This window comes from Camarhynchus parvulus, chromosome 1A (genome assembly GCF_901933205.1).
Source record: "Camarhynchus parvulus chromosome 1A, STF_HiC, whole genome shotgun sequence".
Taxonomy (NCBI): domain Eukaryota; kingdom Metazoa; phylum Chordata; class Aves; order Passeriformes; family Thraupidae; genus Camarhynchus; species Camarhynchus parvulus.
This window is the reverse complement of record NC_044586.1, coordinates 44089749-44114271: the sequence shown is the minus strand read 5'-3', so window position 1 is coordinate 44114271 and position 24523 is coordinate 44089749. Positions and strand designations below refer to the sequence as shown.

The 24523-nt window shown below is 36.2% G+C and overlaps 1 protein-coding gene across 5 annotated transcripts in view; it reads left to right on the top strand.

Annotated features, from left to right (window-relative positions):
* The window catches only part of DOCK4 (dedicator of cytokinesis 4), a 226165-nt gene that overhangs the window by 144888 nt on the left and 56754 nt on the right, over positions 1-24523 (top strand). For all 5 annotated transcript variants that reach the window (XM_030959365.1, XM_030959364.1, XM_030959367.1 and 2 more), the window contains 12 exons: positions 592-754; positions 1262-1368; positions 1922-2078; positions 7642-7739; positions 7833-7916; positions 8013-8113; positions 8473-8554; positions 9373-9543; positions 10875-11067; positions 14404-14531; positions 16742-16876; positions 20867-20965. In XM_030959365.1, the coding sequence (XP_030815225.1) occupies positions 592-754; positions 1262-1368; positions 1922-2078; positions 7642-7739; positions 7833-7916; positions 8013-8113; positions 8473-8554; positions 9373-9543; positions 10875-11067; positions 14404-14531; positions 16742-16876; positions 20867-20965 (1518 nt within the window). The remainder of the gene's footprint in view (positions 1-591; positions 755-1261; positions 1369-1921; positions 2079-7641; positions 7740-7832; positions 7917-8012; positions 8114-8472; positions 8555-9372; positions 9544-10874; positions 11068-14403; positions 14532-16741; positions 16877-20866; positions 20966-24523) is intronic.

Sequence of the window (24523 nt, the reverse complement as noted above, 5' to 3'; positions counted from 1 at the left end):
AAACATGATATTGAGGTTATAATTGCAAAAGCTACACCTTACCTTTCCCACAGAGAATTAATAGATATCCCCAAGTCAGGACTTTAGACAAATCCATTTGTCTACCTTGCTATGGGGAGTCCATCATGGGTGTTGTAAAGGCAGCCAACATTTTGCTTCCTCCTGATCACAGAACCCACATTTATTTTCCAATGCTGGGACATACCACAGATAGTGCCAGGGTTACAGGCACATTTCAGATGATTGAGGATCTTGAGCTTGGGCTGTTCTGGTCTCAATTCCATTCTTTGTTTCTGGGGCATAACATTGACAGGACCGTGTTTTGTCATGGGAATCCACAACACGTGTGTTGCTTAAACCTCCCTGATCACCCAGTACCCCCGATAAACACTTCTGCTCTAAATTATGTGAATGATTCTTGCCATTTCTAATTGCAAATATAAAAAAAAAGCGCTGTTGTTTTTGAGGGTTACAAGATAATGGCATTTATGATATGAATGTAAACATTAAATAGTCTTCCTTGGAAGAGCAGTCCTTGATGACATTTTACCAGTGAACTAATCTATCCTTAATCATATTTTTCTTTGCTAGGATTTTATCTCATTTGGCTCTGGAGAGCCACCAGCCAGCGAGTACCATTCTTTTGTGCTTTATCATAACAATGGCCCCAGGTGGGCTGAGCTGCTGAAACTTCCTATTCCTGTGGATAAGTTCCGAGGAGCTCACATCCGCTGTGAATTCCGGCACTGTTCCAGTGAGTGCTGCTCATGACTTCTGCTAGTCCTCCCCTTTATGGCTGTAGTCAGCACACGAGTTTCCATAACACCTCAGGGAAGAGACAGCAGCATGAACTTTCTCTGTAATGCTTTTTTTACTAACAAAATTCTAAAATTTTTAAAACATTATGAAATGTTTTAGACATGATTTTGAGGTTAAAATTGCTGACGGGTTCCACATTCTGTGTTCCAAGGCATGAAAGACAGGTTTCACAGAGGAGGATAAACTTCTATATCTTGCTAAGATTGCATATTTTGTGGCTTACATTATTTGTTGTTAATATAAACTAAATTATTTCAGAATACTCTCTTCTGATTTAAAGTGAGATAAAAAAGGATGTGCAAATTGGAACAGCAATTCAAGATAACCTTCATCTGACTAGCTGCAGCTCTGGTGTACTTTCTTATGTTGCATTGTATACATTTATTTTGTCTATAAGGTATACTATTATCTTGAACTGCTGCTATTTATACATGCATTTCAGCAAAAGAAAAGGGTGAGAAGAAGTTGTTTGGCTTTTCTTTCGTGCCCCTGATGCAGGAAAATGGGAGGACTCTGCCAGATGGCACCCATGAACTAATTGTACACAAGGTAATTTGAATTAGCAGTCATTAGTAGTAATGATTCCACTGGAACCTACTTTAAATGCCCAGAGACATTAAGTTGAAAGTCTGTATTGATTATCAAATAAATTATAATCTTGTCACCATTAAACTATCCATTGCTGTTTGTTTAATATTCACCTTCCTGATATAAACTGCAATTAAATCTAGGTATGTGTTTCGGTGCATTGGTTTTCCTAAGTTCTTACTATTATATCACATTGTGTTATAATGAATTTCACAAAAGTAAGTTATTTTAATTTTGTGGAATTCTCTTTCCACATATAAAAACTGTCACTTTGTTCAGCAGATTTATGTGCTCCCACATAAAGTTTAGATTTCAACATGAAAATTTGTAGCTATTAATTTAATGTAACCTGTGCAAATTTGTTAAATTGGAATGCTATGTTCTAAAACCGAAGTTGCAACAGGCAAAGTGGAAATTCTTCAGTTTCTGACAGAAAAACAATGATTCATATAATTTAGAGATTTGGTCAATTGTTTTGTGCAGTACAGATATTTTAACTGGTTTGTTTCCACAGTGTGAAGAAAACGCAAACCTTCAGGATTCTGGTCGCTACCTCAAACTCCCCTTTTCAAAGGGAATATCCCTAGGAAACAACAGCCAAGCGGTAAAAACCACTAAGGAGTCCTTCTGGATTACGTCCTTTCTCTGCTCCACCAAACTCACACAAAATGGTAGGATATATTGATTATTTAAAACATGTTGAGCTGAAGTGAGTGCAGTAGCTAGTCTTTTCCATGCCAAGCCAGCATGGATGTACTCAAAAATAGCTTATGTTCTATCTATTTTGTGAACTGGTTTTCTTCATAATTTTTTTATATCCAGATGGAAACAAATGGATCATGATGAACCACTCTTTTTAAGTAGTTCAAGAATGCTTTTTAGATGACCATGATATTGGAATCAAATGCAGCACTTTGGAATCAGCTATCAAAACCCAGCTGCTTTAGAAAACCTCCTAATCTGTTTGTTGTAGATTTTTTATTAAATACTTATTGTCAGCTGTAGACTCTAGCAGTTTGTTTCTAATTAGGCATGTATTGCTTTTTTTGTTTCTCTTCAAACCAACAAACATTTGTTACTACTTAAAACAGTTTATACACTGGCTATAAGGAGCAGCAGATTTAAATACATGTGTTTACACACTCCACCAGTGCTCTGTGTAGAGTTCTTAACCAGTGTTATGTATAAAGTTCTTGAGGTTTTTGTTTACCTGCCATAACTGATCTCTGTGTAACTAAAACAAAAAAACTGTGAAACAGTTCTCCAAAAATTTCTAAATATTGTGTATTTCCTTGGTAATGTGTTTCTGACCATTCTTTGATAGACCCACAATTTTATATTATTACTTTGATCTCTTTTGTGTGTGAATATCTGTGACTTTACCCATCTTCTGTGTATGATGACAAAATTGCTAACTGCCTGCAAATTGGTTAAAGATATTTAACAAAAACTAGAGCAGCTTTTTAAGTTGAAATAGTGCTCTTAATTTTCACCTTTTAATAGCAAGTGTGCAAAACAGAACTGTGTGCAACCAGTAAGTGGCTTGTTTCCTTGCACACACCCATTTTATATTTTCATAGCAATTACCTTAGTAATGAAAGTTACTCAGTGAAAGATTTTCCCAAAGGTAGATAATAGGGAATCAGAGACTAAATTTGCTTCAGTTAAAGGCCTTGATTTAGGAAATTACATTAATCTCCTGGTACTTACACATGCATAAAAGTGCTGCCTGGAATTTACAAGTTGTCTCACTGATAAATAGTTCCCTGTTGTCTGGGGTTCTAGTACTAATTTTTATTTACAGTACAGAAGTTATTTTGTACTTATTTTAAGTAGATGTGTGACACAGGGCATAAAATTTCCTCCTATTTTTAACCATATTCTGAGTAAGAGGGTGGAGAATATCTGAATAATATTGATCCCCTTTTCAGCTCTGAAAGAGTTAACAATTATTTCAGCAGTACTTCAGAGGGTGGAAATATTTTCAATAGACAGGCTCATATTTTCTCCAAGGATCTTCTTTGGGAAGTTCATCTTGGTGAGTTTCCAAATCCCCATTCTTTTAAACAAAAATTTGCCAAAATCTATTGCATGCTCAGAAAATGAACATAGAGCAAAGCATGTGGATATTTGGTCATGTGAGCATTACTTCAGTTATCCCTGAGAGAATGTAGCTTATGTATTAAAAAACACAGGATTAAAAAGATCTGTGTATTTAATTTTTTTAGTAAACATTTTATTGGAATTTTTGAAAATTGCTGGCTATTTTTTAATTTGTTTTTTAATTTTGGAGATTTTTTCTGGATGTCTTGGAGATCCACCCATTGTTTACAAGCAACAATGTTCAGTCTGAAAATGAATTAAAAATTATTCTGTTGTCTGGCTATGGGGTGGGGAAGGACCCCAAACCCAGACTTGTAAAGGGTGTGACTGAATTAGGCTGCAGCTTTACTCGCTTGCTGGGAAATTTTACTCAGCTGTCATTCTCTCATTGATTGTTCCCACATGCCATCAGCTCTCATGCATATTAAAATTATGGGGACTGGGGGATGGAGGCTTGCTCCTAGTTGTTGGGATCCATAACTTCCTTACACTGGGTACTTTGGAGGGGCTATTAGGATTATTTCCAAACGATTTTTAGAGACCTTCTAACCAGGGGAGTCTGTGCGTTCATCATGGCTGAGAATGCATCCTTATCTAATCTTTCTGTATTTAGTTTTTCCTTCTCTTTTCCTTTTGATCCTGGATAGTTAATCAGTTAATATTAGCAAAAACTATACTAGCTTTTTTTATTATATTCTTAGATGGGTAGTTATTTTTCATTACTCTATAAAACTCAAAAGAGTGATTGAGAACACAGTATTTTTCTACTGAGTAGTTACTAAAACAGTCTTAGTTTTTGACATATAGCAGGGATTGTTGGCTGAAAGAGGGTCAGGATCCTTCCAGTAACTCTGAATATTTTAGCTGTTGGCATCCACTTGTTTCTCAGCACTGACTGGGGCATCCCTAGTCAGCAGCTGTTCAGCAGCAGAGCAGCACACCATACAGCATGGCAGAGGTGTAGTCCTTCTAGCTGCATTAAAAAAAACCAAAAAAACCCCAGTGAATCAATAGAACACAAGTAGCTCTGGGCAGCTTTCCAAATAACTCTAGTTATGGAGGAAGTGTTGGTGACCACAGAAGCAGCCTGTTGGAAGAGACATGCTGACTGCCAGTTCTGAAATTCAGTCTTTTCCTTCTGAAGTGTAGTAGTGTCATAACAAGTCAATTTCTGATGTCTCAGGACTTATATGAGAGAGATGGAAAATCATCCCAAACCACTTCCTTAAACTCATGATTCTAAACTTTCTATTAAACCTAGCTCTTTAGATTTAAATTACATGCTTTGAGAAGGGACATGTTTTATTTGGTAGGGATAATAGGTCAGGTGTAGTCTGTTTTAAATATACAGGCCTTGATGAAGATAATGCATTAGAAATATTTTTATTCTTCAACAAAATTACTCATCACCAGTGACTTTTTCCCTTTTCCAAAACTAGGATTTCCTAGTGGGCCTATTTCTGGGAACAGTTTTATATTCTCATGTCTCTTACTACATTACACACTGCTATCCGTTCCCCTTGTGATTCACGTCAGATTTTCTATTCATGTCATTTATGCTTGGGCTATTTGCTAATGTTATCTTAGAATGTCTTTCCTCCTTAGCACTTCCCTTGAAATAAATCCTTTGAAGTGAGTGTCTTACATTTGCTTTCTTTTTCTTTTTAAATCCCCTAACAAATCCCTAATATTGAGTGTTAACTATTTTCTATCAAGTTCCTCCAGCAAACCTATAAAGAAGTGTTTTTCCTGCTCTGAATTTATAGCTTGAGCTAATCTTGCTACTCGTCAGCTTGAGCTGAGGCTTAAAGTGTGGAAGTACATTGAATTATCTGAAAGACAAATGTAGTTCACTGGATTTGTAAATCTTGTTTCTTAAAAATTCCTGACAGAAAGAATAATAAGAGCTATAATTTGTCCTTGATCTTTGGGATGCGTCTCTGATGCATGTGTGGGACTCTTCAGCACTCAGTGCAACTCAAGGATGTCTTTTTTCCATGCCAACACAGCTTGAAGCAAAACAAAAATGTAACACATAAATGCATCAAAACAATCTGTGTCCATCAAAAGCAATTAAGGCAGCAAAATATTTGTGGAATCTTATGTTGGTTATTTGCCATTAACATCCATGGCAAAATTTGAATATAGGTGGAGATTTATTTAGTGTTAATAAAGTAAAAATTATTACTTAATTTTTTGTGGGATAGAGGAACTTCCCTGGAGCAAACCAGGAAAGAGATGACACAAAGATGGGTGTTGTTCAAGTATTACTTGAGTGTGAAAACAGTCTGTGGTAGAAAGCAGCCAAAAAGATGCTGAACCAAGAGGAAAACTTGCTATTAACTTCTTACTTTAATAACTACTGAGAACACTTCAGAAACCCTGGCTCCCTCTAACACAGTGCAGCGCAGTGATCAGCTAGACTGCAGCTTAAACTGATGGAAGGGTTGGATGGTGATTAAGGTTTTCTGCTTCAAACCACTAGGCACTGAGAATTTCTGAAAAGCTGGTCAGTGAAGCGTGGCAGTAGTAAACTCGAATATAAAAGGGATTTGGAATTTATTTAATTTAAGAATCAAAAATATGTGTAGCTTTTACTGAATACAGCTTGAAAGGAGCTCTGCAGATGTGTCTGAGTTCAGCAAGGAAAAACTGCTGAAAAACCAAGCCAAGTTTGCAAAACTATTTTAGGATATTGAATGGTATGGAACAAGAAATTCTCAATCTTATAGCAAGGTGGGCTTTTTAATAGATATGTGAAGCAGTAACATGTGTTCAAAGACTATTAAATGTAGAATTTACATTTAAGATATGTGGAAGGGCAGATACGTTCATTGGGCCATCCGTCCATGATGAATTTTATGGAAACATTTACAAGAAATCATGGATGAAAAATCAATATGTAACTAATTCAGATGTGCTGTAAGATGAGTTTATCAAAGAAAAATCATGCCAGAATAAACTTCTTAATCTTTCTTTTCAATTTTTTTAAATTTACTATCAAGAGGAAATGCAGCAGTTCAGCAATGCAGCACATAAGAAAACATATAGATTAGAAATAAGAATTTTCAAATAGGCAAATAAAAGTTAAAATAGAAGTGGAAGATTGCACTATAGTGAAAGGAATTTCCTTCCTGAGCAGATGGAAAATACTACTAGATATGAAGAAATCTCTGGGATTTATCTCTGTTTTAAAGGACTGGAAGGATGTGGAGATGAGAGTAACTTCACTGAAATTTCAGACAATTTTCTGCTAATATGTTGTTGAAAGGTCTCATCAGTTGAGAGGGACAAAATCAAAATATGATACAGCAAAGCATTTTAACTTTGATTTAAATAATAAGAAAGAATAGAAATTAGATTGACTCTAATGGTAGAAAAGGCAGGATATCCTGGTGGAGACTCCTGGGGATTCTTCTTTATCCAGGGAGCTGAATAGCTGAATTCATATTGGTGACATTAATATGTCTAAAAGACACTCAAGTTCTAGAACATAGATGTCAGGTGTTTACAAGAGCTGTATGAGCTTGCTAATGATGTAGAAAATGGTGTAATCTTATCTGTAATGTAGTTATCATTTTGATTAAGAAAGCTGAAGGACAGGGATTTAAAACTGGAGGAAGTTTGGACATACTCAGGTATTTTTTAGCTCAGAACAGTTCATTTTCCAGAAGAGATTTTTTACTTGTTAATCAAGTGGGATCTTAGAGGCATCGTGTTTGATGCCTCTAAAAAGACATAGAAAGATGAGTGCTTCAAATACAGTCAAGCTAGCAATTAGGAAATTGTTTCTAGCTTTCAGAGAGTACCTCTGGAAGGCATCCTTCAATGGCATGAGAGAGGGCAAATAATTGCTTTATTTAAGACAGTATCTGAATGAGATTGCATGATAGAGTGGCCGCAGGAGAGTGATTTTAGTGACCCAGTACCACGTTCTTATGTTTGTATTGGTGGAGCAATTACGGAATGGAATGAAAATGTGTTCTTGGAAAGATCATATTATAGCAAATCTGAAGGTGTTTACTTTTGTTTTAATGATGCCAAATTTTGCTGAGTGGACTGTAATAGTAAAATGTAAAATATGAAATACTGCTTTGCTTCCAACTTTAATCTTGCATTTTGTTTTTGCAGGAGATATGCTTGACCTTCTGAAGTGGAGAACCCACCCAGACAAAATTGCAGGTTGCCTCTCAAAATTAAAAGAAATTGATGGTTCAGAAATAGTGAAGGTATATACCTTTTCATACTTTTAGATGATATGAAGGAAATAATGTATGTCACAGAAGTATCTTGTTAATAACACTCTTTTTCTCTCCCAAAAGTTTCTTCAAGATACACTAGACACTTTATTTGGTATTTTAGATGAAAATTCTCAAAAATACGGATCAAAAGTATTTGATTGCTTGGTAAGTTTCATTTTGTGATCATGCTTATCACTAGCTAAAAGCCAAGTAAAACAAGAAAAAATTGTTGGGTTTTTTTCCTTTTTCTCTCACATTTAGGTTCACATAATAAATTTGCTGCAGGACAGCAAGTTTCACCACTTTAAGCCAGTAATGGACACTTACATTGAAAGTCATTTTGCAGGAGCACTTGCATACAGGTGAAGTCTGTACTTTTTCTATCTGACTTAATACTGACAGTTTTTACTATACTAAAAGAATCAATCATTAGGTTAAAGAAATGGTGTATCCCTGTTAAAATCATTCTACTGCATATTTAATGCTGTATTGCTGTATTTAATGCTGACATTATTGGCAATTCTTCAGAGATCTATTAGGTGCTCTTCAGCAGACTTAAAACTAAGTGTACTATTGAGTCTGTGGTGATCAGTGAAATCTAGTGATCTATTTTTTATTTTGTCAGTTTTTCTCATATGATAGCTATTGGTTTGCATTTTATGTACAAAATTAACCCTTCTCCCACTTCTGTGTTGTAATACTTTCTGATGTGTTATTATAGAGATCTTATAAAAGTACTGAAGTGGCATATTGATCGAGTCACTGAGGTGGAGCTTCATGATCACATACAGGAAGTACTAAAGGTAATAAAAATTATTGAATTATGTATTTGAATGATGTATTCATACAGTACACATGGGTTTAACTTAGGGAATGAAGCAGAATATATATAAATGGTGGAAGAGTAGTACTAATTCTAGGGGGCTGCAGACTTTCAGTGCAGTCAGTTTATTCATTATTCTCTTTTGTCAGTAAGTTGACCATTGAGGCTGACTACCATTAGTCTGTGGAGCTCTATGTTCCTTACTGAATGAGACAGAGGAATCGAATATAGATTACACTGGTGGTATTAAGATGCACTGCCTGAATCTAAATGCTGACTTAGTGGCTCAGTCCTGACACCAGGGAATTCTACTGATTGTGGTGGTTGTTCTTGTTGCCCTGGTTTGTACCATCAGAAGAGCATAACATGCCATCAGGCTGAGTTATACAACACAAGAATCCCATGTGGGACACGTCCTACAATTTGGAAATAAAATATCAGTGTGGTACCCTTCTGTGTTTTTCTATGCTGCTGTGAACTTTGGTGTCTTGCCACTAAGAGAGGGCAGTATTTTGAATTTGCATTCCAACAGTTTTGCAACTTAATTTAAGCTTTTTTTGGGGGGAGGGAGGGAGGGTGGGAGGAGAAAGTGGTGTTGAGTTTTTGCTTGTTTGTTTTGTTTTGGTTTTTTAAATTAAAATTTTGTTGGTGTTCCAATAGAGAGATTTATCAAAGTTAACTTATGGACTCCTGTTTCAGATTCTTTTTTTTATTTGAATGATATAATCATTGCACGTGCTCTGTTTGGAGATAAGCATGTTCGTTTTTGTGAGTTACCTCTGATTTTGGCATTTATAGGCACAAGAATATATCTTTAAATACATAGTTCAATCAAGAAGATTATTCTCTATTGCTACTGGTGGACAAAATGAGGAGGAATTTCGCTGCTGTATTCAAGAGCTCCTTATGTCAGTACGCTTCTTCCTGTCCCAGGAGAGCAAAGGAACTAGTGCGTTATCCCAGCTACAAGTAAGTTTTATGCTTGTTGGCATTTTCCACATCCAGTGTGAAGAATGTATGCCTGTTCAGAAAGAAAATGTATTTTTGCTAGAGCAAAGTGGCATTTTCAACTTTCCATCCTACAGTGTGAAATTTTCATACCAGCACCTTCTAAATATGCTTGGAATAGATAATCCTAAAGCTGACATTTTATATTGAATTATAATAATTATGTCGATGGATACAAATAAAACAATTTTTCTGTTTTGGTTTTTACTGCTTAATTTAACCACACTGACACTGAAGAATTTGAGCCATACAAAAAACTACTATTAGAGTTTTCATGCTTTACAGAAAATTTTTCAGTCTTTATGAACCATATGGTTTAATACTCAGATGATATCTTTATTTCACTTGAGACTACAAAAATGGGCTAGTGCTGCAGTGTAGAGGCAAAACACAGGAGACAGCACTCTACATTAAATGCTCATAAATATACCATTCTCTTCCCACATTTCTGTAAACAGAGATGGTTAAGATCCTGTTAAGAATTAATGTTTTCCAAATTTCTGTGGAAAACTGTTCCACCAAGAAAATGGCAAATCAGAGAGAACAGAGTTAGGTGGTTCTTCCATCTCCTATCCTGTAAGCACCTGGAGTAAAAAGACAACGAAAGAATACAAACAACCACATTTAGAATTCTTTCTCAGTATTTTTAACTTATGTTAGCTTGTTCTGCCACCAATGTGAGTGTAAGTAACTTCTCACAATCAGCAGGATTTAGAGTAGAAGAAAGGAATGTCAGTTTTAGCTTCTTTCCTCTGGCATTGTTCTTCTTATTTTTACTGTGTTTAGTTTTCATATTCATCAATGACTTTCTGACCCATTTTAAAGACTGTTGAAGGGAACCAGGACTACCAGTGCTGCCCCACTCCAAAATAAACGTGTTCAGTATTTGAAAAATGGAAGATACAGAGGCTGTTACACTACTTACCTTAAAACAAAGTAAACCAAACAACACAAATATATTTTTTGTATCATATCAGCTAGATTCTACCACCCTTTTAAAAATTTTCTTTCATAGAGGCATACGTGTATTTAAAGAATAAATATTTTTGTTCTGAGTTGAACTTGCAGGTTGTCCTGGGAGAAATTAACGATCATTAAATATTACTTAAAAGAAGCAGTCACAAGTGTAAGTCTGTTAATGAATGTGAGGCTATTCATTCTGAAAATAAAACCGTTTTTAAAGCTATTACCTACCCTGGAAGCCAGGCATTTCTCTAGAGTTACTTAAATTTCTATAGTTTATTAAATTCTATAAATGTCAAAACTGTTCTGACTGTCCATTTTTACCCTAGGCTGTGTTTCTCAGCTCATTCCCATCAGTGTACTCAGAACTTCTGAAGCTCTTTGATGTGAGAGAAGTGGCAAATTTGGTTCACGATGCCTTGGGCAGCTTGCCAACAGTCATGCATGGGGATGAGTCCCTTCAAGCTGTTAAACTGCAGAGCATTGGGAAAACTGTGGAGAGTCACCTGTACACTAACCCAGGTGAGGTTACTCTGGGCTGCCTGCAGACCAGGAGCTCAGACTGTGCGCTTTGTACCTGGGCCAGCAGGTGCCGAAGGAAATAGTGTTCAGTGTTTCCAAGCAGGCTGAAGCTTTGACCATCTGTTTAGATACAGTAATTGAAATTAAGGTCATCCTTCTGAAAGTAATCTTTAAAATATGCTAGACTGAAGAAAGTATGTCCCTGCAGAGGCATTATCACTATATGGAAATTAGGGAGGAAAGATGTGCTGTGTATTAAATGTTAATGTTGCATAGGGAAGTCACAAGGATTGCCCAGAGTCTAAGATTTCCCTCTTTCTAATTATGCCAAGCACATACTTGAAAAGCTCTGTGTCATTATTTTTTTCTTGTCTTTCTGTATAATGTTTGTAAAGGGCAAATATTAGCATTTAAAACAGTCAGCTAATTTGACTTCCTGCATAGAAGAAAAATTAGGACAGTGAGTGATGGCTCAGAGTTCTGATTATTGCACCATTCCTGGCACTCATTATTTTTTCTATATTCAGTGGCTGACACTGCAGCTGACAATTAGCAGGAAAAAGAGTAACCTCAGAAAAATATCCTCCAAACTTTCTCACCTAGTCCTTGGTGAATCCAGAGGTGAACGAGCCAGCTCTCCTTTTCTGTAATACCACTACATCTCTTCACCTAAACAGATGAAGACAGTGGAGTATTTAGATTCTGGGCTTATAAGAAATATATCTAAAGCTGTGATATATGTGGTGGTTGTTTGAATAACTGGCACTATTGCCTCCCATATATAGTTGCAAGTCATTGTAAGATGCTTTTTGCTAGTCCATTAGGTCTGGTAAAACAGAGTTTCTGATCATTTTATGAAGCTTTTGCAAAAATGGGATACTTGAAACCATTGAATGAGGATGCTCAGTTTTGCCTGAGATGCCTCAGGCCATATTGTGTGTAAGAGTTGGCTATTTACAAGTCAGGTGTTGCTACATGTAGATTTTTGGTCTTCAAAGTGTAGTCCATGATGCTGGACTTCTGTGTAAGCAGTGCACAGAGTAGATGGCACCTCAGGTGAGGTGCCAAATGCTATGTGGGCTCATCAGGAAGATATCCTGAAGGAATATATCTAGGAAGATATCTAGAGTTAACCAAGAAGAAACACCTTGGCACAGGGCTGCTCCTGGTTTTTCTGACCTTCTGGACTGAGGGATTTGAGTTGTAGCTGGAAGAGAGGACCTGTGGCCCAAACAATAATGCTCATACACGAAATGTGTGAAAGAGCCACTACTACTGCTCTGTGCTAGCTGTGGAGTTGAGTAGTGATTGGATTGAGCTTTCTATCACCGGCTTGCCAGCACAGTACCCCAGCCACAGAGTCACAGACTGGTTTACACAGTGAACTCTTCATCTTGTCCCTTGATGATGGATTGCCAGATAGTCAAGGATTCAATACGTGTAAGGCCTAAGAGAATGCAGGAAAAAGGAGCCATCCCCTGTAATCCAGGGGCTAAGTCTTTTTTATACTAAATAGAAAAGTCCTGCTTTATTGCTTCAGCTGAAGGCATTAGCTCTGTTTTTTTTCATCCAGCAGGAATCAATAAGCAGATTTAGCAGTGGGGATCAGAAGGTGGCACTTTTCTAACCACAGGTCTGCACACTGGCAATTTCCCTGCCCAGTTCCCCTTTGACTCTAGAAGTATTGCAGTGGATGGGGTCAGTGGCAGCTGTGCACATTTGACATCTCAGAACACCAGGGACAACACTTGGCTAAGCCAGGTTCTGAGGTAGAGAAAAAGAATATGCTGCCTTGGTTTCATTGAGAAACTTCCCCCCATTTGTGGTGCTGCAGGCAGATAGGAACTCTCAGGGCAGTCCTGATGAAAACCTGCTGAGGCACTTGCAGAAATAAGCAGTCACTAGAGAAAGGCTATTTATTGCCCAGTGTTGGGCTTCTCTACCACTGGTTTTCAACTGATTGATTGTCATTTGCCTACTGCCTTACAGCCTGTGTTTATTATTTTCTTTAGTAGAAAGATACAGAAGTACGCCTGGATAAATAATAAGTGTGAAACACCCATTTAAAAGCAGCAATCAAGCTTTTGTTTCAAAAATACGAATATACTTAAATAGTGTGTACAAATGGGTTTGTCCATGTGATTTGTTTTTTATTATACAGATGACTAGACAATGAAAACAAGGGAATAGTAAAGCATAACAAGATTAGTGCTGTGTTTCAGTAAGCAAAAGAAACATTAAACAAATAAAATCTCAGAATAAATATATCTTCTTCTTCCTCATCGAAAAAATAGAGGAAATAATTGAGGGGGGGGAAGTGTTTATAGAAATTAATCCGCAAACAATAGCTGCATGGCAAAATTGTTTTCGAAGAGTAATTTTCCAGCTAGAGAAATCAATTTTTAGCATATACTTGCATTAATGAACAAAGGGAGTAGATGAATATATATCTATAATGCAGCTTATAATCATTAAAGTTTTAATAGAGGAGATTATTCAAGTACATTTCTATGGGAATAGAATTTCTTAATTATGGAAAATATTTTAAAACAACAACAAAATGAAAACAGGTAATATCCTTCCCATTTGTCAAGTTGTGAATAGGTGTTAAAAGTGTCATCACAAATGTAAGTATTAGAGTTCTTCCCATTTAATATTTTCTTTAATTGTAATAAAAAGAAGCAGAAGTAAGTAACATGTTAATTATGTTCTTGCATCATTTTCAGCAAAATCAAGGCTGCAAATAACACCAAAGACCTGTGCTTAGAAAATGAAATAGTGGAAAGGCAAATTATTTTATGTAAAAAATCAATAGTCTAAGTTGCTCATACTCAGTAGGAGTGAGGAATCCGGAAAGGTAAAAATTCTGAAATAAATCTGAAAATACTGCTGCTGGTCTGTAAAGTAGAACTTTTTTGTAGAATAACATAAGTTCCTGCTGAAGTCTGTCATAACCTTGGCATACAAATGGATCCTGCCACATGGCAGGAACACTAGAGCATAATTTCTCATTGTTATGGATAGAGACATTACTGTTCTTTTTTTTATTAATTTTGGATGACAGTTCAATAAATACTAAAAATTTCTTTTATGTGTAGTATATTCCACACAGTAGTGTTTTTCTTAATCCATGATATAACAGAGTGACTTTCATCATACTGTTTACTCTTCAAACATTTACTCATGATTGTGAAGTAAAAGCTTCTGCTTATCAAAACTTTTTGTTAAAGCTAGCAAATAGAAATAGTTTTGGACTGAAGACATATTTTATAGATGTATTAAAATTCAATTACTCTATGAGAAGCTCCTATTGATGAAATTTTTCATTTTTTCCAGATTCTCGATGCATTCTTCTTCCAGTAGTTTTACATCATCTCCACATGCATTTACAAGAGCAGAAGGACCTTATAATGTGTGCCCGTATCCTTAGCAACATATTTTGCCTCACCAAGAAGAACAGCTCAGTGAGTAAACACCATGTCACATCCACTTGAACATCTTTATATGGCTCAGTGACATTTAATGACACAAGCTGGACCTTGCCCGAGAGCATTTTAAGGAGTTCTCTGTGTAATCAATCTACATAAACATGCCATTCTGATTTTTTCATGACCCTTTTCATTCCATGCATGAGTATTTTAATTGTATCACATAGTGATCTGACAAGCTTTTGCACTTCTTTAGCATTGTGTTGGAAATAAAGAAATGTCTACTTTCTTTAAGGGCATTTTTTATTGTGGGCTGTGTATTCTTAGGGGACACAGGGCTGATCTAGATAAAGAGATTGATATGAGTACTGCAAGGGAGATTGCACTTGGTTGCTAGTTGATAAACTTTGTGGCCAGTTTCTGAAGTTTGTGAATTAATGTGTGAAAGCTGCGTATGAGAGCTCGCTCAGATAGGTTTATTGCAAATGGGAAGGTGATGATATGTTCTGACAGACAACAGGATATAAGGCAATTAAAACCAAGCATTGCCTGTAATTAGTGCAATACATGCATGTCAAGGCCAGCATACGTTACCTTGTAATGCTTAGTGGGAGCTCCTTTATGTGCTTCTTCATTTCATACCACTTTCAGCAATTAAAGTTGCTCCGTCAGTGCTTTGATGTGGATGTGGCTTGCACCTTTGGCACTGCAACAACATATTCCTTCCAGCTGCTCCTGGATATGTATAAAATCTCATCACAAGACAAAGTGATAGATACTAAAGCAGAGCTGTGGTTTTGGCCTGGGAGAAAACTTTACATATCTGGTCCAAATTTCAGGAGATCTTCCATTTCGACTTACCAAGGCAGAGATGTAGACAATTAAAAGTGGATATCTACATAAAACTCTCCCAAATGTTCAGGATATGCAGCTACTATTTTTAGTATTCTTTGAGTACTTGAGACTGTTATCAGCTTGCTGACTTTGGCATGTTTTTTTGGTACATCAGTACAGAATTTCAGTCCTTCCATTATAATCAAGATGATTTGGAGATTGAGGGAACAAGTGAATTTGCAGTAAGGCAGCTTTGAAAATTAAAGTTGCTGCTCATTCCAAAAGTAGTTTGTAGCAGTAAAGAGAAGGGTCCTCATGGTGGATGCAGTTCCTAAATATATCATATACTGTCTGTTGTCATAAGAAGCCAGTTTAGCAGTTCTTTGATGCTAGATGAAGGGATAGAGAACGTGGCTTGATACTAGATTCAACTTAAGTCTAAAAAGGAATTTTGAGTGTTGCTACACATCATATGCTTTAGGGTGTCTAGGAAGCAAAATTAAACAAAAGAAAAAACCCAAATCACTCCTACACCTCAGTGTCAGCAAAGCTGATCTAATTGTTTGTCAGTTGAGTTTTAGCTTGGTTGTGTGCATTTGATTATCAAGTGTTTCTTTCTGTGAAGACGGGTCATGGTAAACAATGGATAAAATTGCTCAGATTAAGACGATGGTTTCTGCTGCAGTGGAGACTTAAAACATTGAAGCAGGGAAAGCGTATTTTCATCTGAATTAAAAAGGAGAACTACAACTAGTTTTATATAGTAGTTAATAACTACAGCTTGATTTTATCAAGTGTTTTCATGCTGGTAACTGAGGTATTCGTGGTCTCTTTTGGCAGTGAACACTTTGATTCCTTTGTTTTGATGTTGTGTACAAGCAGTTTTGGGCTCACATAAATGACTAATTTGTTTGTGCTACTCAGCTGCTGGGTAGCAGCATAGCTGGGCCTTACTGATGAAGCGTGTCCTGAAGGTTGAGCACCATCTGCTTATTTCTGGTGATAGTTCCAAAGTGTAAAACAGGATTTTGCTTTTTGGATTTTAAGCCTTTCTTGGCAATTTCCCCAGAAGATATATGAGTGTTACCTATAAAAATCTTGCCCGAAAAGTTTTTGTATATTATTTACTGCTTTCTTCTAAATGTCAAGTGAAAATAGAGCTATGGTAATTTGATGGACATTTACATATTCAAAGTCATCCCTGTAACTGTCCTCTGTGATGTAATTAATGGAAAACTGTTAGGAAAAAAATTAATAGAATTAAACAATATCTGAATTAAACAATAGTCCTTGTTTCTTGAATGCAGCATTCATAGTGAAAGAGTAATTGGTTTCTAAATCTACATCAGAGGAAATATACTTGTGGTCGTATTTCTATTTTAAAATCTTAAATGTTTTATTTATTATTTAAGGAAAAATCAGTCCTGGAAGAAATTGATGTGATTGTAAACAGTCTGCTAGATATTCTATTAAGGACCATACTAGAGATCACCAGCCGACCACAACCATCAGGCTCTGCTATGCGCCTCCAGTTTCAAGATGTGACTGTAAGTTTCTTGCAATGAAAGAGCTCACAATTGTCACTGGTTGGACTACTAGACTTGTGAATATATTGTCCTTGTATTGTAATTGACAGTATTACATTTTATGTATAAAAGAGAGAATGTGGAGGGCAATTAAAACCTTTCTTGCATTCTACTTATTTTTAGTGAATATAGTAATTTTTTCATTAAGTTTATGTATAGATTGTGACCAAAAAAAACCAAAACAAAGCAAAAAAGCAAACCCAAAAGATAACATTTCTTTTGAGACTTTCAGGTTAGTAATGATTTTACTGTGATCCTTTTGTTTGCAATATAATAGCTTTCTGAAACTCTCCTTCAGTTTGAATTCCTGAAAATAGATGAGTACCAATCAATAATAGTTCCTAAAATGAATACATTTTTTCATGATGAAACAACTCTAAAGATGCCTGCAGAATCTATGATAACTTGCACTAATCTAAATTTATGACTTGAGAGGCATTTTGTTGTTCTCTGGGCTGAGAATTTGAGCTTTGTTTTTGTCACATGAAGCTGAGCATACAGGATAGATTTAGAAGATTAGCAAATGATGTTTTGGTGAACCTGCTATAACAACTCATGGAAATTAGAAGGTTGAAATACAGGCATTTACAGAAAAGTCTGTGATGAGCATTGATCAAATAAAATGAAGTGGGGTTTTTTTTTGTTTGCAGCAAGGTTTTCATTTTGATTTTTAACAGCAAATTGGTTCTAATATAGCCAGGGATGTGACCCCAAGAAGATGTAAGAGGTTAGCATTTAGTGCAGAAAATGTTGTATGCTGAGTGATTTACCATCTCATACATTTATTAATTAATTGCTCAGTGTTTACACTCTAATAGGTTTTGTTAATGAATAGAGGATTGCTTTTCAAACTAGAATTTCCTCTGAGATCGAACGTTTCAAAAACATTTAATAACTGCAGAAAAAATGTGTTACCACAGGTTTTTTTCCACCATTTCTCTTTTACTTTAGACCCACAGAGAGCAAACTGTATATGGAGTATTTTATGGAGCTGACCAAGCTCTGTAATAAGATGACACTATGCTTAATCACTGTGGTTCAACAGCAATATGCATATAAGAGTTTGGGAGGTTTTTTCTTTAAATTACAAAATTGCAAATGTATGCCCTGTGGCATATCAGGCCACCACAAGGAAATCTAAGCTAAAGGAAGGGTGGTGGTGTTAGACTAGCAAAGTTAGTGTAGCAAAGCTCTGATTTTATTGGCTTGTTATGAGATAGCCCCTTGCTTGCAGATTAAGTTTTCATTAAACACCATGACAGCGTAATTCTTTTACACCATCAAAAAATTAGACTCTGAAAGTGCTTTCAAGTTGCAAAATTTTCTTTTATGCATGAGAAAAGCCATGTTATTGTCACTGCAAGCTCTCAAAGAATACTTAATGTGGAAGTGACTCACAGCACAGCATAAGGCAATTATATACATTTATGTAGAAATATCATCCAGTATGGGCTTCTGGCAGCACATGGAGCCAGATTCTTGGAACTATTTGTAGAGCATGTATGATAAAGTACTCAATGTGAGTACAGCAGTAGAGTCTGTTCCAGTATGTTGCCATTATTTCAAACTGCATGTGTCATAAAAAATTCCTTGTGAGATGTGCCATGGTAGCGCACTTAATAAAATTCTCTCATAGTTTTGAGTGAGACATAGTCTTCCTTGTGGAAGTAGTCCCAAACCCATCTGAGTGTGGTCTCCTACGCCTGTGTTTCACTGTTTTTCTTCACCAAGAAGCAGCATCAGATCAGGCAGCGCTGGGCTTTGTGCTGCTGTGACTCCACCATTTGTTTCAAGCAGCTTTTGTAGCTGGATATCATTTAATTTTCAGTCAGCAGCTTTGTTCAGTGGTAACCTGCAAGGTGGGTGTGATGCTTTAAACTGAGCATGAAGTAGACATGGCTTCAGGGTGACAGTGTTGCAGATGTTGCATTGGCAAATGTGGAATTTAATGCAATGGTGAAAGGGAAATTTCTACTTTGTTTTGTCACTGAATTAGACCTTTGAACTTCCTTCAGTAAAAATGCACTTGCATATAAAGAATTGGCAGAAAGCAGTCTAATTAAAGTGAACTTTAATTGATTTTAGATCTTGAAAGTTCAGTCCCTCAGAACCTTAATGAGCTGCAATTTAATTGAAAGTTCCATGGTTTTTAATAATTGTGCTCCTGAAATAAGACACAAAAAATTACTTAAGGAATCTACCTAAGTGATTTTAGTATACTGCTTGGCTTGACTTTTGACACTGGAATTGGACCCTAAATTTTTTAGCAAGGTTGTTATGTGTGTGGAATTTGCTTTTGTGCATGATTTGAAAGTTAATCTGCGGCCAACACTGGCAGAAATCCTACAACATGCATTTTTATGTTGTGCTCAACAAATGAGGCTGAATGTGCATTGCTATTTTAAAAACCAGCCTGTATAGCTACCTACATTCAAATTAAAAGCTCAAATTTAGAAGTCAGTTAACAATAAGCTTAAGTTTATACTTTTATAACACTAATCTGTCTGTCAACTGTAATAGTACAGCTCTCTATAACAGGTTGTAATTTTTAATATACTACTATATAAGTTGAAACAAATGTGGGAACACAGAAAAAAGGTGACTAAAAAGGACTGCTTAAAATGCCTAGGCAGGGAAGGGGTTTTGTAACTCAAGCTAGCAATTGGGTATACAGATATTTACAAGACAGCAGCTGTAACCTTTATGTTTATGCCCAGAGCATGAATATTAAGAGATGTTGTAGCCTTAGGATATTGTTTTGAGATTGTGATTCTATGTTTCTATGAATGCTATGTTTACTGTAAAACAAAGGGAAGTAAGAAATTTAGAATCATTACTTCAGTGTAGAAGTATCACCATGTTGCCAGTGAAAGCCATCACCTCACACATGATTACCGGGTATAATCACAAATGAATTAGGCCTTCCAATGTAAAATCTAGAACAACCATTCCTGTGAAAATATACTGCTTCTTTTGAATATCATTTTCTGTTTTTCCTGAAAGACAGAGGGAAATATTCCTAAAATTTCACTTGATAAGCAAATGAAAGACACCCTTTTAAAGTACTGTTATCACCTGTCTGTTCTCTCAGTCTCATTCTCCATTCCTGGTACATGCAAAAATATATTTCCCATTCTTTAGCAAGCTTGTGAGATTTCAGAATTGTCCTTTCTAAGCATTGGGATGCAAACCAAACCTTTGACTCTTCCCTGTCCTCATCAATTCTGCAGTCAGACCTGACTGATACCATTCAGTGTTTCTTCCCAGTCCAAAGCTGAGTAAGCAGACGGGAAAGGGTGAATGGAAGAGTCTGTTCCTTCCTATAATATCTTGGTTGTTTGTCTGCTTACTGGAGATACCCAGTGCAGTTCTCTGCTTTTTCAATGAGAAATTCTACTGTAAGCCCAAAGAAATTTCTGATTGAAACATTTTCAAAGTTTGTTCAGTCCTACAAATGAGTTTTCTTTTTGACAAATCTTGGGGGTTTCAGATGACAGAATGTTTTTAATAATTCCCAGCTAATTCCTTTCATTTCTTCCCCAAAGGAAAACAATAGCATTCTCTCCAGAATTCTTGCAAAATATGTTTGTTTATATTTGTTTCAAAGCTGAGTTGACTAAAGAGGTTGTAATTTTAGAAATCTAAGTAATTTGTTTAAAAACAGATACAAGGAAAACAAATAAATAACAAATAAAAATTTTACTGGTTTAGCCCTGCTGGAACTAATTAAAATAGATTTTTCTAAGCAAATAAACTCCATTTAGGGAAAAATATTTCCTTAAATGGGAAGGAAGTGCAATCAATGTATTTTCACAAAATGTGGAGTTGAAGCCTAATTGTAGAATAATTTCCCTTGCATTTGTTAATTATTTTCAAGTGCTTATAATATAAGAGTTTAAGCTCAAGTGCAGAAAACATTATAATATTTCTCCTCTTGGCTTATCTGAACAGGGGGAATTTGTCTCCTGCTTATTGTCACTCTTGAGACAAATGACTGATAGACACTATCAGCAGCTTCTTGATAGCTTCAACACAAAGGAAGAGCTGAGGGTGAGTAACAGAATTATGTTTCCACTTGCTTAGGCCTTTTTATTTCTCTTTTTGATTTATCTCCCTTTAAGATGTCCATGTGCTTTGATGAATCACTTCAGGATTTAAATGCAATGTGTTTTACTGATTCGCTAACTATTGCACAGCTTTTATTGGGAACTTGTTTCCACTCTCACAGTGGGGCAAGGCTGTTATTGCTTCTGCAATGACAGCAGAGAGAATTTGGATGGAGGAAACTAGAAATTTTCTTTAAAGCCATGAACTTAGCCTCTAAACCTCTTCTAAAGATTGTGTCAGTCTAAGGTTACACTGCTCTTTACTGTCAGGCAATTGGGGGATTTTATGTTTGGCTTATTATACTTGCTTATTTTTTTCCTTCATTAAATTATGTATGGCAATAGCAAACATGCAGCTTGAGAAATGCATAATCAACTAACTCTTAATTTTTCTTAGCTGTGCAGCATGTCCATTGGCAGGAGGATGTGTCAGACTTATAATGTCTGTCTGCTCATTTCAATCATGCAAAAGAGTAGCTGCAGAGGTCTCTTAAGACAACTTCTACCAGTTTCAGGAATTGAGTTGCTGGGTTTGTGGGGATAAAACATTTTTAAGTTCTTTATGGAGGAGGGGTGGGATTAAAAATTTTTTCTTGAATTTAAGATTTCCTGCAGAAACATAACTACTAAGATTTCCATTCTACTGGACCCTGGAAAGTTATATAGTACCAAATTTGATCCACACAAAAAATCTTGAGTAATCATTTTTGCACATTATTTAGCCAATAATCATGTCTGAATGTGATAATATATTGTAGGCGTTACTCCTTAATTACCATTTGATATACTGAAGTGCTGCCCTGGAAAGGGGAGTCTAGTCATGGTGCAATTTCAGATTTACTTAAATTCCTGATAGCTGCTTAGAGCTGAAAAGAGCATATCATTTATGAGTGCCTTTTCTTTGAGTGAAGTGGTCATATAGAGCTTGACAGATAGAAAATGCTGCTAAGAAGTTATCAGAAGTCAAGAGCACTACCTGGGAGGTGTATAGGGTGAATTATTTTTATATAAGCCATACAGCATCTATTTTCACCTAGCATAATTGCTATCCTTAGGCAATTTTTAGTAAATATTGTGGAACCTAGGCATTTTTAGTGGAAATATTTTACCTTTTGTGTGAGTTCTGAACCTCTAGGTATTCCTAGAGGTTTCAGGCTTTATTTCTGTTTGATATATCTGTGAAATACAGTGTTGAGTTTATTCAGACTTTTCTTCCTTCTAGAATATGAAAAATCTCTGGAATTAATGCTTGAATGATGTTTGATTTGACACATTGAAATTCCCCCCACGCACATAGCCTGCTATTACACAGAGACATATGGAAAGCAGCTGTAGCTGGTGCCATCAGCTATCACAACAGAGGTCTTAAGAACTCAAGTCCAGAATTTCTTATTTCCATTCAGATCTCATTGAATCAGCATCAGCTCAAACAGTGATTCAGTGGTAGTAGTCTGATCATCATCAATGCAGCATTCCTTCTCTTCTGCATCTTAAATAATATATTGTTTTTTTCCCCTCACTTGGAAATATCACTGAGAGCAAGAGGGAAAGATGGGAGTTAGTGTGCAAGACCGCCACTGCTGTTAATCATGAGGTGATTGTGTATGACTGGGCTATCAAAACCATCTTGCTACTTCCCTTTTTACTTTTCTGCTTTGATTGCTAAGTGTGGAATTTTCTTTGCTTTGAGATATCTTAGGAAATGATATCAGTATGGATAAATGAAAATTCAAAAGGTGTTAATATCAGTGATGTTTTTTTCCCTGAGATGCTTTATAAGCTAAACTGGTAGCCTCAGTTAATCTAGTGGCTAGCTGGGATTTAAACTTCAGTGATAACTATTGTCAGCTTGCTGGATTTCTGACTACTTATTTTATCCCTAGTCAGTAGTATCAAAGTGAACTGGGTCTTCCTGAAGCCACATTATGAGTTACAGATCTGATAGGATGTTTCCAAGGGAAACCTTATCTTATTTACAAGGAAGTGTAACCTAGGCTTTTGAATTGCTTTGTGCTGTGCTTTTTTGGCTTTAACTGCCTCTGGTTAAAATAATCATCTATACTAAACGATTACGAACTGGTACCACATGGCATTTCATCTTTCTTCCAGACTAATTCTCAAGGTGACTTGCATGAATGTATGTTTGCACAGCATTTGTGGTACTGTTGATAAAAATACCCCCAGCAAATGACTTCTCCAAAGAAATATTCACTCATGAAGGTACTTGCAAAGAAGGAAAGAAGGTTTTGCAGTTCTATTTTTTGGTTTAGCAGTGTATACCAAACTTACTAAAGGCTGTTTCCATTTTGCTAAACAAAGAGAAACAAAATGGAGACTTTGAAGGAATGACACAAACACATATTTATATGACGTGTGTCTGAGTGATGACTTAAATGAGTGGTTGCTTATGCAAATATTCTCTTTTTTTAGTAAATATATTTATCTTAAGTAATTGACATGGTGACTGGTTTTTTGAGTTTTTTAAGAGAGATTTTTTCCACTCAAAGATAGGGAAAACATTTTATGTTTGAAAACATGCAAATAAGTATAAAAGAACTGACAGGGGTTTCATGGTTGAGTGGTAGAACCAGACACTATACTTCAGTCTCTTTTTTGAAACCTGACTTTAACAAGACAGTAATTTTAAATGCTTCCCTTTATCTTTTAATATTATTTTAAAGGTATGCTCTTTTTTCTTACCACAAAATGCTTTCTACTCCTAGTAAATATATTTTACAGTAATTTATAGAACAGAGGCAACCTTCTAGGTGGATATTTGCTGCTGTGGAAAATCTCAAATATAATTTATGACAAAAGGTAACAGTGGAAGTTATGAATAGCAAGAGATCAGTGGGAAAGTGAATGCAAAAACTTATGTTAGCACAATGCAGCTTTGACCAAAGCAAGGTGGCTTTGATAAATATGTTTGGGGTTTTTAATTAATAGATTAAAAGAAGACAAAACACGCAAGCACCTGCCAGAAGGCCTAGTTTTTATTCAATGGCAGTGTACCCTACATTGTGTGACAGAATAGAGATGAAGGAAAATACAATATTTCATAGGGATGAGTGTAAATCTTACTAGTTCTGTCATCCCTCTCAGCTCCAGGGCCTGAGGAGGGTAAGGTGGGTGCCATACCCTAACACCAAGTGGATTTATTTCCCTGTTCTCTAATGGCCCCTGGGACACAGGCTGTGTGAGGTTCCTGGGCATGGGGAGTGTCTCTGCTGGAGAAGCTCAGTTCCAGCCACCATCCTCCCCCTGCTCTGCAGGGACATCCACTCACGTATGGGACTTCTGAAAGGATGAGGTTTGGGGCAGAGGGGTAGTTCTAAAGCCACTCGTTTAGGTGGCTTCTGATGTAGATTAAGAAAGCAGTGAAGCAAAGAAGATCTTGGAAAGGAACTGGCCAAGGGATGGATGAGTTGCCCAGGAACTACCAGCTCACTGTGGAACCACCCTCTTTCTTATTGGCTTTTGGCACTCTGGACGCTCTACAAAG